This window comes from Mustela erminea, chromosome 4 (genome assembly GCF_009829155.1).
Source record: "Mustela erminea isolate mMusErm1 chromosome 4, mMusErm1.Pri, whole genome shotgun sequence".
Lineage (NCBI taxonomy): Eukaryota > Metazoa > Chordata > Mammalia > Carnivora > Mustelidae > Mustela > Mustela erminea.
In genome coordinates, this window is record NC_045617.1 from 52880373 (window position 1) to 52896138 (window position 15766).

Genomic DNA, 15766 nt, shown 5'->3' on the forward strand with positions numbered 1-15766 from the left:
AAGCAAAAATTCAAAATATGCAGCTATATTTTTATTATGATTCCATGTGTGCTGGGTATATTAAAAAGTATGAAAAAAAAATTGGAAAGAAATGCACTGGTATCCTAATAATGTAATTTTCTATTTTGAGAGCTTCTAGAAAATTATAAAATCTCTATAATCGTCTTTTCAAACACACCCATTATGTAAACATTCTTAGTATTTCATATATTTTCTTTCATTGTATTCTATTCATCTTTGTACTTTATTATTGTTTCAAAATTCCCTATAATACACACATGCTTTTCAAAATTTTTAAATTTGAAAATCACTGTGTGCTTCAGTTTCACAATGGGTCAATGGATTGTTTACCTACACAGGAAAAAAAGAACAGCTCTAATACCAGTTTAAATATTCCAGATTGCTGGTACTACCACGTACACTGTATTCACAACCAATCTGTCTAGGAGTCAGAGAAGAATTTGAGTCATTCAAACTGACAAAGTCACCTACAACAACAACAAAAATGGTGGCAATTTTTTTAATTTTGTAAGCTCTAGATCTTAATATTGCTATTTATTATTTATTCCAGTGTGGTTTTAAACTCCATTGTGCCCAGTGTACATGTAGGAAAAAACCTGGAAAAGATTAATCTTCCACAACTACCTAGTTTTTGTTTATTAGATAAACCATTCTCTTGTAAATAAATCATTTAGTTCAGAGGTTTATAGCCTCTCATGTGTTGAAGGATAAAGATAAATGATCTTCTCCATAAAGATGAGAAAAAAGATGTGACTTAGTGTTCACAAGGAGACAAAAAGGGTTATGTGAAAAGAAGTCACAAAATAAAAAATGTATTGATGCAAAATATCTTTTCACCTAATCTATGTCCAACAAAGATAAACACAAAATAATTTTATGCAAGGATCCAAAGGATTAATGGGCTAAATTCAACCTAAAGATAACTATACAGCTGAATAAAGCACCCAGGTACATTCACTATAACGTATTTTATAAACAGCTTCATATCTAGTCCCTGACAGTAAGCTTAATATAAAAGACTGAAAGATTTCAAGATCTGTTACTATTACAGAAATTTCAAATTTCACAGTATAAAAGTCAGTTTCACATAATTATCTCACTTGTTCCTACAAATCTTTAAAATTGGACAAATATTATCATCCCCATTTACAGTAAGTTATGTGCCTACAGGAATTGTTGATTACTCAATTCCACATCTTTTGACTCCTATTCCAGTATTATTCCAGTAAGAATGTAAGCTCCAAGAAGGTAGGGATTTCTGTCTGCTCCTAGAATAGTGCCTGGCACATAAAGTCATGAAATATTTGCCCGAATGTATCAATAAACAAATTTCCACTACAGAAACATGTGTAAGTCAAAATGTGCAAAAAATCAAATCCTCCAAGGCTATTGTGAAAAACCAAATAATCTAAGATCTTAACATTAATTTGAGAATATCAGAATATGAGAATACATTTTATCTGGTATAGCATACAGGGAAAGTATTTATATAAAACAAGAGGCTATTTTGAGTTGACTGTATAAAGAGTTATTTAATGTACATTCTTCGGTAATTTTATTTTAAAAATCTTATTAATGGTTTTCAAAGAAACATGTATGTAGTCACTTATAAGTCAAAAAGATGTCACCTACATCTGACAGAAAATAATGCTTTATTCAAAGAGAAAAACAGACACAATGGGAAAATAATTTTTCTTTCCCAGCAGACAGTAAATAATCTGCACAACCCATTCACCTAAAAACATGTAAGAATTGTGAAGTATTTCAGAATTATAAAATAAACCTAAAAATTTTGCTAACAGGACCATCTTTATATTTCCAAACCTTAAAGAACCTTAAGGAAGGTGGAATATATAGCATTTTATAAAACACTGCAAGTTGTCCTCTTTCTCTACACCTTTATAAAAATTATGGAGTTAAAATTATATAATTAAACAAACTTAGAGAACTTACTTCCCTTCTTTTGACCTTCACCAATGACACTGTAAGTATTGGTTTAATACAAGGACTGTTAACCTATTTTTTGTGGCAAGATTCATAAAAAGCTTTTGTAATTCTCATAAAAGAAAAAAGATGTACATGCACAAAAACTTCTACATAATATGCTGAGGAGAGAAGCTATTTTTACAAACATTTGCTTTAAAACAATTATAATCATTTCACTACTCAAAGAAACGTGCACTCTTAAAAAATGTGTTTCCTTGTTATTTACATCATTCAACACATCTGCTAAAGGACGTGTGCCTACCAATGTTATCACAAAGGGAACAAACAGTGATCATAAATTCTGTTTGGGGTCAGAATAGAATACACTGATCTCTGGAATTTTAACTCCATGTGTAAGGTATTCTAATTCCATTTTCCTCCTCGACTCTATCTAGTAAAAAGTGTAAAAACAAAAATATTATTGGTAAAATATAACAAGATTTTAGTGCTATTAACGAAAACCACTAATCACTAAGGCATTAAAATGTTCTACTTCTAGAAGGAAAGCAGTCACATCACCATAAATATATAACCAAATTGAAAATTACGGTAAAACACTACCCACATAAGTCAAATATCATGTTATGCCATTAATGTTTCCTTTTACTAAAATAATTTACAAGCTTTGTGATGAACTCTAATTCAATGGGTATTTTTCAAAGCATAAAAATAATCTTGACATCTTACTGTTATATCCATGCTCTAATTTCATCAATATTAAGCTTACCTTTCCTTTTGGTCCAGACTGCTTAAAACATGAAAAAGAAAAAAAGTGTAAGAGGCAAGACCTCATTTTTGATATATCATTGTAGTTTTAGTAACTGTGGTCAATAAGGCAAAACTCTAAGGTGATTAATTCATTTTAAACACATTATATATATGTTATATACCAAGTTTTGAACCTTGTCAGATATGTAAACTGTTTTTCAATTTTTGTTAATACAGAAAATAATTTATATCCAAACATATTTAAGAAAAAAGGATGTACAAAGAGATGAAAGATTCTTGAAAGAGCTTTATTTAACCATCAACCATTTGAGGATATGTTATTTTAGAGTAGTTACATAACCAGTCTTCTAAGAACAATATAATTTCCTGAAATGAAAGCTTTAAATTTTTAGTGGTTCCAATTCTGTTACCAGGTGTGATAATTAGCTTCTAACTAAGAAAAAAAGAATTATTTTAAGGTTGAAACTTTTGTTATTTTAATTATTATTATTTAATTATTTTAAGGTTGAAACATAATGCCGTATGTTAAATATAGCACCATATGCTTTTGGACACAAGGAAAGGCCTGGGATTTAAAATCATGGCCTCCAATTAAAAACCCAATGTACAACAGGTCCATCCTTCACAGTTCATGGAAAATCTAAAAAGTTATCAGTATCAATTACTCAAGAGTAAAATTAGAAAAATTGTCAATTTAGAGTAAGGTTCATATCCTATAATTATTGTTTAGTATAAAATGAACAAAATATTCAGAACTAATTATAAGCAAAACATAGTTTACAAATTCCCCAAGTCCCCATATTAACTCTAATATTCCTATAGCATGAAGCAAACAAAGTATCAATCCTAGTAAATTAAAAAAAAAAAAAGGTTATGTGGTTTTACATAAGCAACACTGGAAAGATACTCCTATTTTAAAAGTTTTTCAATAGTAAAAAGTTGTAAGCTTACATGAAAAACATATTTGAAAATTTACATTTACAATTAAAAAAATGGGACAAGGATAATGTATAAAATAAATTTATGTTGGAGAAATGACAAAAAAGTGAGGGAATATTACCACCCCACTAAAGTAAATAAAACAATTATAAACATGAAAGTTTAAATACAGTACACCTTATATATTTATTTCTACTGGAGCTCTATTTCCAGAAAAAGTAAAATAAAAACAGGAAGTTAGGCATTAATACCTAATAAAGCCATTTTCAGCTCTACACTGTTGTGTCCAAGAAGTGAGAATTTAGTAGTCTCGTTTTTTGTTTTTATAAACTCACCTGTATAGAGTAAAGGAAAGAGGTAGAAGACAGAGTAGCAGTAGAAGAAACAGGTTTGGTTCTTTCCAATAAACCAAGGGAGTTAGGAAGAAAACAAAAAACACAAAACAAATATATGTATATGTCCATGCTCATTTCTCTTATCCTTGAAGAAATTGCAATTATTAAGATATATCGAAATTAGTCACTGTGCTTCTATAAGATTCCTCAATGTGCTTCTTGTCAAGTCCTGACCTAGAGCATACATATTAAGAAAAGCTTTTAAAAAATGGAGAGGGAAGCCATTATTAGTAATTAGGACTTTGTAAAAATGTCAACTTACATTCTTGTTGGACTATTTCATTCTTGTACTAGTGCTGTACTAGTGTTCTTAAAATTTTTTTTAAAAAGGAAGGAAAAAAGAGAGATTGATTGATTCTGGTATCCGTGACCTGATTTAAGACTTCAAAAACTTTCAAACTGATGCTTTTCATTAATAATTAAGTCTTGTTTATTCCAGGAGCCCATTTTCCCATTTATGGATTATATATGCTTTTGCAGACATTCATTTTCCCCTACGGTCCTTACAAGTCTTTTCACCTACCCTTAATAAAAAACAAAAACAAAAAAAAGGGGGAAATGTAAATAAAATATAAGCCAGTAAATGTGCTCTTTTAGCAAGTCTCAAAGAAGCGAGGAGGGGTGGAGATGGTATAAGGTTATAAAGATTTCTTTAATTTCTATATTTCATCTTTCTATACTAAGAGTATCCTCCTCCATTACTATTAGTACATAAACAACCTATCTTTTAAATATGATTTATATTAAGATTTGTAATAGCAATAAGAAAATAGACTGAAATCATAATGTTCTCCCAAATAGTAGCTAATCTAATCAGGTATTTTAAGAATTTTCATTTATTCCCTTCAGATTAAAAAAGTGTGATGTACTTGTTCCTGTATCTTAATAAAGAACTACAAATTATTCAAAATGCAGGTGTGATTTACTCTTAAAAGACAAGATATACCCCTCTCTCCAAGATGTGAATTACTAACTTGTGGCATTTCCTTTAATTTCAAATTAAGAGTTGAGTTGTAAAAACCAGGGTGCTGCAATGTCCACAATAGCCAAACTATGGAAAGAACCTAGATGTCCATCAACAGATGTATGGATAAAGAAGATATGGTACATATACACAATGGAATACTATGCAGCCATCAAAAAGAAATGAACTCTTGCCATTTGCGACGATGTGGATGGAACTAGAGGGTATCATGCTTAGCTAAATAAGTCAATCGGAGAAAGACAACTATCATATGATCTCCCTGAAATGAGGAAGTGGAGATGCAACATGGGGGGTAAGGGGGTAGGAGAAGAATAAATGAAACAAGATGGGATTGGGAGGGAGACAAACCATAAGAGACTCTTAATCTCACAAAACCAACTGAGGGCTGCTGGGAGGAGGGGGATTGCAAGACGGGGGGTGGGGTTATGGACATTGGGGAGGGTATGTGCTATGGTGAGTGCTGTGAAGTGTGTAAACCTGGTGATTCACAGACCTGTACCCCTGGGGATAAAAATATATTATATGTTTATAAAAACTAAAAACTAAAAAAAAAAAACAAAAACCAGGGTGCTCACCTCTTCTGAAGCCTGCAACTGTGCCAAAACTACACTAATTAAAACCAAAGGTTTAAAAAAAAAGGAAAAATAAAGAAAATAAAACCAAAGGTTTGGTAGGAACCTTTTTTTTTTTTTTTTAAACAGTAATAACCATCTTAGGTGAAGGCTTTCTTCATGCCTTTGAAGATGTGATTCCTACTACATGGAGTGTTCTCTTCTAGCTAGTTCACGCAAAAGCTTCTTTAATACTTCTTTGTGAATTCTTCACAGCTCCCTTCTCTGAAACAGCACTATGCAAACTGTATCTACTACACTGTGCTCACCATGTAATTATTTGTTTACTCATCTTTCTATCCTCTACCTTAATCAAACTTGAGATTGAAAACAGGGACTTCGTCATATATACCTTTGACTACTCTGTACCACATCTATGCCTGGCAGGTAGCATAAAATCACTCAACGATTTTGAAGGAAGAAACTTAAAAAAACTCTCCATGAATTGTTTTTGAATGTCAAAATATTTTTAACAACACACTGTAGCGAGAATAAGGAATGTTTATTCTATAAATAACAGACAAACATAAACAGAATCTGCTAACATGACTTTTCAGTTTTCCTTACTGCCCCTAGTTGTTCTTGTCAGGTATTTTCACTCAGGAGTGTTTCCTCTAAATACAAACAAATTTAGGGTTTTGTTTGTTTTTTTAAGAAATATTTTACTAGTAAATGTCATTTTCTCTTAACAGGATCTAATCTTTTATGCAGATATCAGTAATACATATGCAAGGTGTAACAGGTGTCAAGACCTAGAATAAAACAAAACACAAACCAATTTCCAGAACGAAATCAGTTTTTAACATTACCAATAACGAAAGTAGAGCTGGAGAGAATAGGTCACACTGCAAATAATTCCAAACTAATAAATAAGCTCAAAAGCAATAATAATTTTGGTTGTAGAATATATCAGTTGATTATAAACCATAAATAATATTTCAACATGGACCAATTTTCAGAATATAAAAAAGACAAATCTTTGTCAGCAATGGATTCTATCAATGTGATCAGTGTGTGAAAAACACTATGTCTCTTCTTTTTGCCTCCCCACTAATTATTCTCCTTTTATTATTCTCATGTTTATGCCGTATGTCAGCTAGAAAGTTTGATTTGTGTACTTTACAGTAAAAAAGCAAATTTTTTGGTATGTGCAGTAAGGTCTCTTTCTTTCTAGTTGAATTTCTCAAATATCTAATGTTATAATCTTTTATCTATAATAAAATATTTAAGCAAAAGAAAGATCTTAAAGTATGAGAAAGATTTATGGTTTTTAAGTTAAAAATCTATGCTATACCAAATCTATGTACATAGCAAATAAAGAAAGGGTTTCTGAGAGTCAGGACATTTTCTGAATAAGCAACAATCTGGATTGACATTTTAAAAAATGAAGAACAGCATTTAGCATAGATACCAAATCCTTAAATTTTACTATTTATAAAAATATTTTATATAACTATTCATAATGCAAAAATTATTTTATTGTTGGATCCTAAGAATTTCTCAGTCAGAATTGGCTCAGAACTGAAATTCAACTGAAATTTCATAATTCAAAAACAGTCATGAAAAACCCACACTTAAAGCAGTAAGATTTCCCCATTGTTACTTTCATTATTTCAAGATTCAAGTATTACTTTGATGATCAATGAGAACCACCAAATCTACTAAAACCAAAATTTTCTCAGCTAAAACTAATAATGTGAGTTATTTTCGTACTATAAAATCCAATAAATCTTAGAAAGAAAGTAAGCTAATAACTGTAGTTATACTCATCAGAGCTAAACCACCAGCTGAAGATTTCTTGTCAAATGTTGTACAGTCAATGTTGTAAAATCAGATTAATTTAACTGGAATATAATGCAATTAAAAGGCCCTTATTTATGTCTCTACTTACAAATATGATTTATTCAAAAACAGTTATCTAATAATGAAATTCTAAAATACGAATTATTTCAGAGACAGGATTATCTTGTTACAGAGAAGAGAAACACAGTAAAGTTCCACAAAGTAAAAAAAATTGGTTAAAGGAAAAAGAAAAAAAAAATCTGCCAAACAATTAAAAAGGATGTACACACACACACACACACACACACACACACACACACAAAGGCAATTCGAATCCTTACCTTTGAGCTGCTGTTTTTACTAGTGATATCTGTGCATTAGCATGCTGAAAACGTCTACCATGAACTACAGTTCCGGAACATATTGATGCATTTTGTGTATTTTCACTGCAGATGCAAGAGACAAAGAATAATTTTAACTACAGAAAATTACACAAACATATGCAAAAGAAATCCTTTCAAATCCGAACATACACACATACACAAAAACCTTCACATTAAGAAAAATACATATATTTAAATATATTTATGTATCTATCCAACCCAAATGACCACATTAAATTGTCCATTAGGAGTTTTCCACTCTCTGAATTTGTCTCTGAAATGTTTCCAATACAATTCATGAAAGATACAGAGTAGAAGAACACTGGAATAGAAAGCAGGAACCCTAAATGAATGTTCTGCACTATATCTTATAAATTAATTCAGATATATTTTCTTTTCTTCTTCTCTATTAGGGACTACCCATATAAAAAGCTTTTAAACCATGAGTATTATAAAGTTTTCTTACATGCCAAAATAAAAACAAAATGTATTGCTGTAAAAGAAAAAAAAAAGTCAGAAGTCCCAAATTCTACTTCTGACTCTGCCACTGACTTCAAAGTTGCTTAGCCTTTATGTACCTCAGTTTTCTATCTATAAATTGACAAAATTTAAATGAAACAGGGATTTTCAAACATTTCTGGGACATATAAGAGCCCAATCATATCAGTAACAGTGGTTCCCTAGGAGTACCACAAAGGAAAAGTGGGTTGTATCTAGAAGAGAAGAGGAATTAAGATACCTTAAAAAAAAAAAAAAAAAAAGGTTCCTTACTGAGACAATCCTGATTAAGTATCCCGTAGAGGAGACAGGAGCATTCTACCCTCCAATGCCTTCTACTTCTAATATTATGACCAAGACTTTACTAATTATGTGAGAGCAAGTTCATCTTATGAAATCCTATTCTACTGTATATATTTATGTATATATATACACACATATATGTATTATATTATTTTTATTAAAATACTGTAATATTTTTATTCAGAACCAAGAAATCACTGCAATCAACCCTAATCCCAGGATTCAAAGCAAAGAATACACACAATGGAACACTCTACCTCTTGGCATTGCTAATAGTGAAAAGAAAAGGTACAGTTTGGGTCAACTGGCCAAAAAGGTAGTTAGTTTTTGGTGTTAAACACTTTATCTTTTCTGTAGGAATGTGTAGTGAAGTGCCTATACCTCAATTTCTTATTGTTGCTCAACATGTTAAGTCCAATTGGGTTGCCTTTTAAGGGTTTTAAACTTTCAGCCTTGTTTCGTCTTGCACATGTCTTCCAGGGATCACCAGAACTGGTAGAAACAATTTCAGATTGACGATTTAACTGTAAAAAAATCCATAAATGTTGAAGAGTCAATAAACACCGTAACATGATTGTTTGAAAACCCACTTAACAAAAAAGCTACAAAAATGTATACCAGCTATTATAGATGGGAGAGAGGGATTACAGTGGCATGAATTTAAGAATAATTCAACTGTAATACTTTTTTTTTCCTAAGATTAACACAAATATGTAGGAACATGGATGTGTACAGTATTATTTCCTTTTCACTTAAGTCTTCAAAGGTATTTGAGATAATTAAAAGAGAAAAACAGAAGACTTGAGGGTAGAGTATCTTAGAATAGCTCTTTCCTAAGAGTAAAAAAAAAAAATAAAAAAAAAAATTTCCCTTGTTGCTTCTATCTGTAGGACAAGTACAGTCAAATATGGCAATAAGTTACCACTTCAACTCGTATAAGGAGTATGGCCTTAATGTCAAAGTTTCTATACAAACACAGAAACTGAAGTGTCTGGATACTTTCAAAGTTGTAAATGATCATGTAAACACATCAATAACAATCACTTTGGGGGGATCATAGTATGACAACAGGATGGGCATTCTTGGGAAGTTCTTTTCAACAAAGAAACCAACTTTTATTACATTCATTTCACCAGATATTTAAAAGCTGCTTTCAGACTCATTGAGAAGAAAAATCTTCAGTTCTGAGTGATAACTGACCTAAACAATACTTTAAAAATCAGTTATCTACTTGATTTTGAAACAATAGTTTAATATTTTATTTCTCACTCATTTATAAAATACAGTCATAAGGAGAAAGGAACATGGCTCCCCCCGCACTCGTTGATCTCCATTGAAACCTAACAGAGTTCCCTAAAAAATAGCTCCCTCAAAAAAAGGTCCTCCTGAGTACAGAGTTCATTGTGTCAATACCATTCCTATGCATATCTACATTACAAAGTTCCAAAAAAGACCTATTTTTGACACATCATTTCTCCTCTTCAAGACATTTCTTTACTTCCTAATCTTTTACAGCCATGGGCTTCAGACTCCTCCACTTCTGGTAACAGTAGATTAAGTAATGCAGATCATTTCCTTCTACTCTCTGAAAACAACTAGAAAAATGCTAGACAAAATACAAATTTAAAAAAATGTATGTTTGAGACGCCTGAGGGCTCTGGAAGTAGCGAATAAAAAAGAATTAAGATAGGAACAAGAACCGCAGAGCTCTAAACCCAGATTTGTATTTTCCCCTGAGGCACCTCTTGATTCCAGAAGATGCAACTGAGAGGCTAAAATGAACTTCCAACAGAGCGCTAGAGACACAAAAAGTGGAGATGAAGATCCACCACATATGAAGGGCCTCATAAACCCCTCAAACTTTGGATCAGAATTACAGCCTATGAGTAACAGTCACTGTATAGACTGAAATCCACCTTCCAATTATCTCAACCTTCAGTTCAATTAAGGCAGTTCTCAAATTTTTAGTGTAAATCAGAATTACCCGAATGGTCTGTTAAATCCTGTGTCCAAACTTTTACAGTTTATTCTTATTCATTAGGACTGAGGTGATCCAAACAATCTGTAATTCTAGCAAGTCCCCAAGTGATGCTGATACTGCCAATCAGAGACCATACTTGGAGAACCACTGAATTAAGATGATCTGAGACAGAGATTGCTAATGTTCCTAGTAACTAGCCAGAAGTAAATATATATCTCCTCCAGAAACAGGTTATTTTCTAGGCCTCAAAGTATCTCTATGACTTTTCATATGCAATATTTACTATTCATAACAGGCTCAAAGAGATTAGACAATGTGATCAAAACCAAGATAAACAACTAATAACAGAAAAAAAAATAGGGGATAAAAACACTTGAATTATTATACTCTTTTATTTCTGTTAGTAGGAAAATACAATCACTTTTGCATTTGGGGACCTTTTTCATAGGAAATAAAGCATTATTGTGGAAATAACAATTTAGGAATCAAACAGACTTGTCTTTCAGGCCAAGTAACTTTCCTTGTAATCATGGGGTTATTTCATGCATTAACAAAAATACACACAAATCGCTGAGCCCTGAAATGGGCAGATAGGCAGGAATTCAGTAACCAGTAGTTCCACTCAATTAGAAATAAAGATATATTTTCTTAGAAAGTTCATAGATTGGGGCTCCTGGGTGGCTTAGTTGGTTAAGTGCCCAAATCATGTTTTTGGCTGAGGTCATCATCTCACGGATGGTGAGATCGAGCCCCACGTCAAGCTCCATGCTCAGCACGAGTCTGCTTAGAGACTGTCTCCCTGAGTCTCCCCCCTCAAATTAACTAATTGATTATAATAAAGCCCATAAATTATTTTATCATAAACAAATGGTCATTATGATACATTCAGCTGATAAAAATTAGACCTATCCGGTCATTATGACATTGGTCTAGTCCCATGTTATTTAAAAAAAAAAAAACAAAACAAAACCCTAAATCAATGAAGAGTTGTAAAAGTATGGTTCACTGGACCAGAGAACCAGCATCCTTTGGGAACACTTAAAATGAAAATTAGCAGCCCCACTCCAGATCTCCTAAATCAGAAACTCTGAAGTGGGGTCCAGCAATCTTATTATCAAACCTTCCAGGTGATTCTGATGTATACTAACACAGGAGGACCACTGCTTTGGATGATTTTGATACATATCTTGTTAAAAACCTCAGAAGCATGAAAAAAATGGTTATCACTCATCATCAGGGAAGTAAAAATCAAAACCACAATGAGGTATCACCTCGCATCTGTGAGAACAGCTAAAATTAACAACTCAGGAAACAGATGTTGGCAAGGATGCAGAGAAAGGGGAACCCTCTTGCACTGCTGGTAGGAATGCAAACTGATGCCACACTCTAGAGAATGGTTTGGAGGTTACTCACAAAGTTAAAAATAGAACTACCCTGGGGCGCCTGGGTGGCTCAGTGGGTTAAAGCCTCTGCCTCCCGGCTCAGGTCATGATGTCAGGGTGCTGGAATCAAGCCCCGCATAGGGCTCTCTGCTCAGCGGGGAGCCTGCTCCCTTCCTTTCTCTCTCTGCCTGCTCTGGCAAATAAATAAAATCTTTAAAAAAATAAAATAAAAATAGAACTACCCTATGACCCAGCAATTGTACTACTATTTAACCAAAGGATACAAAAATGCTGATTTGAAGGGGCACATGCACCCCAATGTTTATAGCAGCACCATCAACAACAGCCAAATTACAGAAAGAGCCTAAATGTCCGTCGACTGATGAATGGATAAAGAAGATGTGGGGTGTGTGTGTGTATGTGTGTGCAATATATATATATACACAATGGAATATTCCTCAGCCATAAAAAAGAATGAAATCTTGCCATTTGCAAGGATATGGGTGGAGCTAGAGAGCATAATGCTAAGTGAAGTAAGTCAGAGAGGGTAAGGGAAGGAAAAATAAGTAAGATAAAAACAGAGAGGGTGGGGCACCTGGGTGGCTCAGTTGGCTAAGCAACTGCCTTTGGCCCAGGTCATGATCCTGGAGTCCTGAGATCAGGTCCTCCATCTGGCTCTCTGTTCAGTGGGGAGTCTGCTTTTCCTTCTGACCCTCCCCTTCTTGTGCTCTCTCTCTCTCTCTCACTCTCTCAAATAAATAAATAAAAATTTAAAACAACACAAAAACAAAAACAGGGAGGGAGACAAACCATAAGAGACTCTTAGCTACAGAGAACAGACTGAGAGTTGCTAGGGGGAGGAGAGTGGATAGATGCATTAAATGGGTGATGGGCATTAAGAAGGGCACTTACTGGGATGAGCACTGGGTGTTATATGTAAGTGATGGATCACCAAATTCTATTCCTGAAACCTATACCACACTATATGTTAACTTACCTAAATTTAAATAAAGATATAAAAGTAATAAATAAATTAAGGTCGATAAAGTAATGCACAGCAAATGGTAACATAACTACAATACTTGAAATTCTCATTGAGAGAGCATAATAAAGAAGACATTCTGACTAATATAACCGAAAATGATTTGATGATATTCTCAAATGAAATATAACAGTGAATTTTATATAACCTTTTATGTTACTCAGAGTCTTATAAAGTAGACAGCACAACATCAAAATACAAATGAATGAACGTATTTCACCAGTAGTCCAATCATTTTGACCCAACTTCATAGCCTCTGATGACTTGATACAAAATTTAGACTATTTAAAAGATTGCATGTGTTATAAATAAAGAACTATACATAATACTTCTTATAACCAGAATTTTCCTACGAATTGTTGAGAGAGTTCTAGGTGATATTCTTTGTCAAAATCTCATATTGGTACTACTCTCTATTAAGGAAACAACCTTTCACCTTAGCATTTAATAAAGTGAAGTGGTAGAGTGTCAGAATTTGGTAGAGTATTTTTTGAAAGATTGAAAAACCTACCTGCTTCAAAAAATTCTATTCTCTATTGCTTATAGAACCTAACTAAGGCCCTTCCCCAAATGGTTCCTGATTAGACTTGATTTCCAGATCATTCTGGGGCAGGAATATCCATTCATTTGGTGCCATAAGTCAGTCAGCAAATATATATCCCATGCCTATGATGTACTTATTTGTCCATGCTCTGACCGACCTCTATATCGGGCTCCCTACATTGGGCTCCCTGCTCAGCAAGAAGACTGCTTCTCTCTCTTCCACTTCCCCTGCTTGTGTTCCCTCTCTCCCAGTGTCTCTCTCTGCCAAATGAATAAATAAAATCTTAAAAAATAAAAATAAAAAAGACTAAATAGAAACACAGGTAAAGGGTATTAACTAGTAATCATCAAAAAGGAAATAGACTACACATATGAAAACAGTCAACTTATTCATAACAAAAGAAATGCAAATTAAGTCTATACCAAGATACTATTTTTGCCAACAAATATCAAAAGGTTGATAACACTGTGACAAACGTATGGGGAAACAGGCATACTCAGATTTGCTGGTAAAAGCGTAAATCAGGTATAACAAAATTAGAAATGTACCTGTCCTAATATAGCAGCTCTCCTGCCAGGAATTCATCTTACAGATATGTTTGTATATATGCAAGTTAACCCATATAGAAGGAGACTTTATTCAACTTATTTTAGGGTGAGAAGAAAAAGTGGACAACACCATAAATATCTTTCAATACTGTTGCATTGGACAAGAACAGTACATCATACAATGGAATACTATACACCCATGGAAAATAACAAGGGTGTTTAAATGGATGCTTATGGGTGGTCTCTAAGATACATTAGTTTTAAAAAGATTAAAAATCATGTACAGTATGCTATTAATTGTGTTAATGTAAGAGGACAGGGCAAGAAAAATATACTTTCTTTGTAATGCATAAAATCTGATGGAATAAACAAGACACTGGGAACACCACTAGCCTTGGGTGGGGAAGTGGGTGGTTGGGAATTTCAATAGAAAAATTTAAAAAGTGGTGCCTGGGTGGCTCAGTGGGTTGAGACTCTGCCTTCATATTGGGTCATGATCTCAGGGGTCCTAGGATCGAGCCCCGCATTGGGCTCCCTGCTTGGCGGGGAGCCTGCTTTTCCCCTCTCTCTCTGCCTGCCTCTCTGCCTACTTGTGATCTCTCTCTGTCAAATAAATAAAAACATAAATATATATGTAGAAGTCTTCTTTTGAAGTATTAGTTTTTAGTATATAACCTAAAAAAATTAACCAAAAAAAAAGTCAGAAAAGCACACTTGCCTTTTTTCCTTTTGAGGTCTCGGAATCCTCATCTTCATCTACACTGAGTAGATTTGCCTCACTACACAGAAAATAAGGGGGAAAAAAAACCTTAAGTGACAATTACAACCCATACATTAAATTCAGAAGTTTTACTCTCTTTGCCTACCTAATTCAAGGATCAGCAAACTTTTTCTATAAAGGGCCAGAGAGTAAATTAGGCTTTCTAGGCTATTCAGTCTCTATACCAACTACTCTGCTGTTTTAGTAGAAAAGCAGCCACGGATCATATGTGTGTCTATATTCAATAAAACTCTTAACAAAATCCAATGATGGCCCAGATTGGGTCCATGTGCCTATTGTTTGTTGACCCTTGCTATAAACAAACATGCAATTTTTATTTCCTTAAATGTCTATTTCATATATAATTACTCATTTTTCCTTTCTTAGATTTAAAATTAGGGGGAAAGAACAGAGAAACAAAACAGATTTAAAAAAATGGTAAGAAAACCTTAGATGATGTTAAAAAAAAAAAAAAGTGTGTTACCTCTGCAACTCTTACAAATATCAACGTTTTGGAATGATTGGTCTAAGACTCTAAAAGACCAGAATGATATATCTATTAATAGCTCATGTTAATCTCAAGATATTAAAAAAGCGGACGTTCCTAAGGAGCCTCTTATAATGATGAGCCAAAGAATGTAATTCATAAATGAAATATACAGAATAGGTAACACTTTCAAATATAAAAATTTTTACATAATCATGACGAATCTAACAAAGAAAATCAAAATACCTTCTTCTAAAGACAACTCTGCAGAGCTATTTTTAGTAAAATCCTATTAAAATAAAAATATATTTGTTCCATTATAGTTTATACACTTCCCAACTTTTTTCATATTAAAATTTTTCTTCCAAACATTTTACAAAAATGTTTAAA

At 33.0% G+C, this 15766-nt stretch overlaps 1 protein-coding gene across 7 annotated transcripts in view; it reads right to left on the reverse strand.

Annotated features, from left to right (window-relative positions):
- Positions 1-15766, reverse strand: part of SENP6 (SUMO specific peptidase 6) — a 113570-nt gene that overhangs the window by 71581 nt on the left and 26223 nt on the right. For 4 of the 7 annotated variants that reach the window (XM_032339252.1, XM_032339249.1, XM_032339246.1 and 1 more), the window contains exons 3-6: positions 14848-14908; positions 9014-9156; positions 7790-7894; positions 2735-2755 (exon numbers count right to left, since the gene is read on the reverse strand). In XM_032339252.1, the coding sequence (XP_032195143.1) occupies positions 2735-2755; positions 7790-7894; positions 9014-9156; positions 14848-14908 (330 nt within the window). The remainder of the gene's footprint in view (positions 1-2734; positions 2756-7789; positions 7895-9013; positions 9157-14847; positions 14909-15766) is intronic. The other 3 variants (XM_032339250.1, XM_032339248.1, XM_032339247.1) reach the window with 2 other exon arrangements.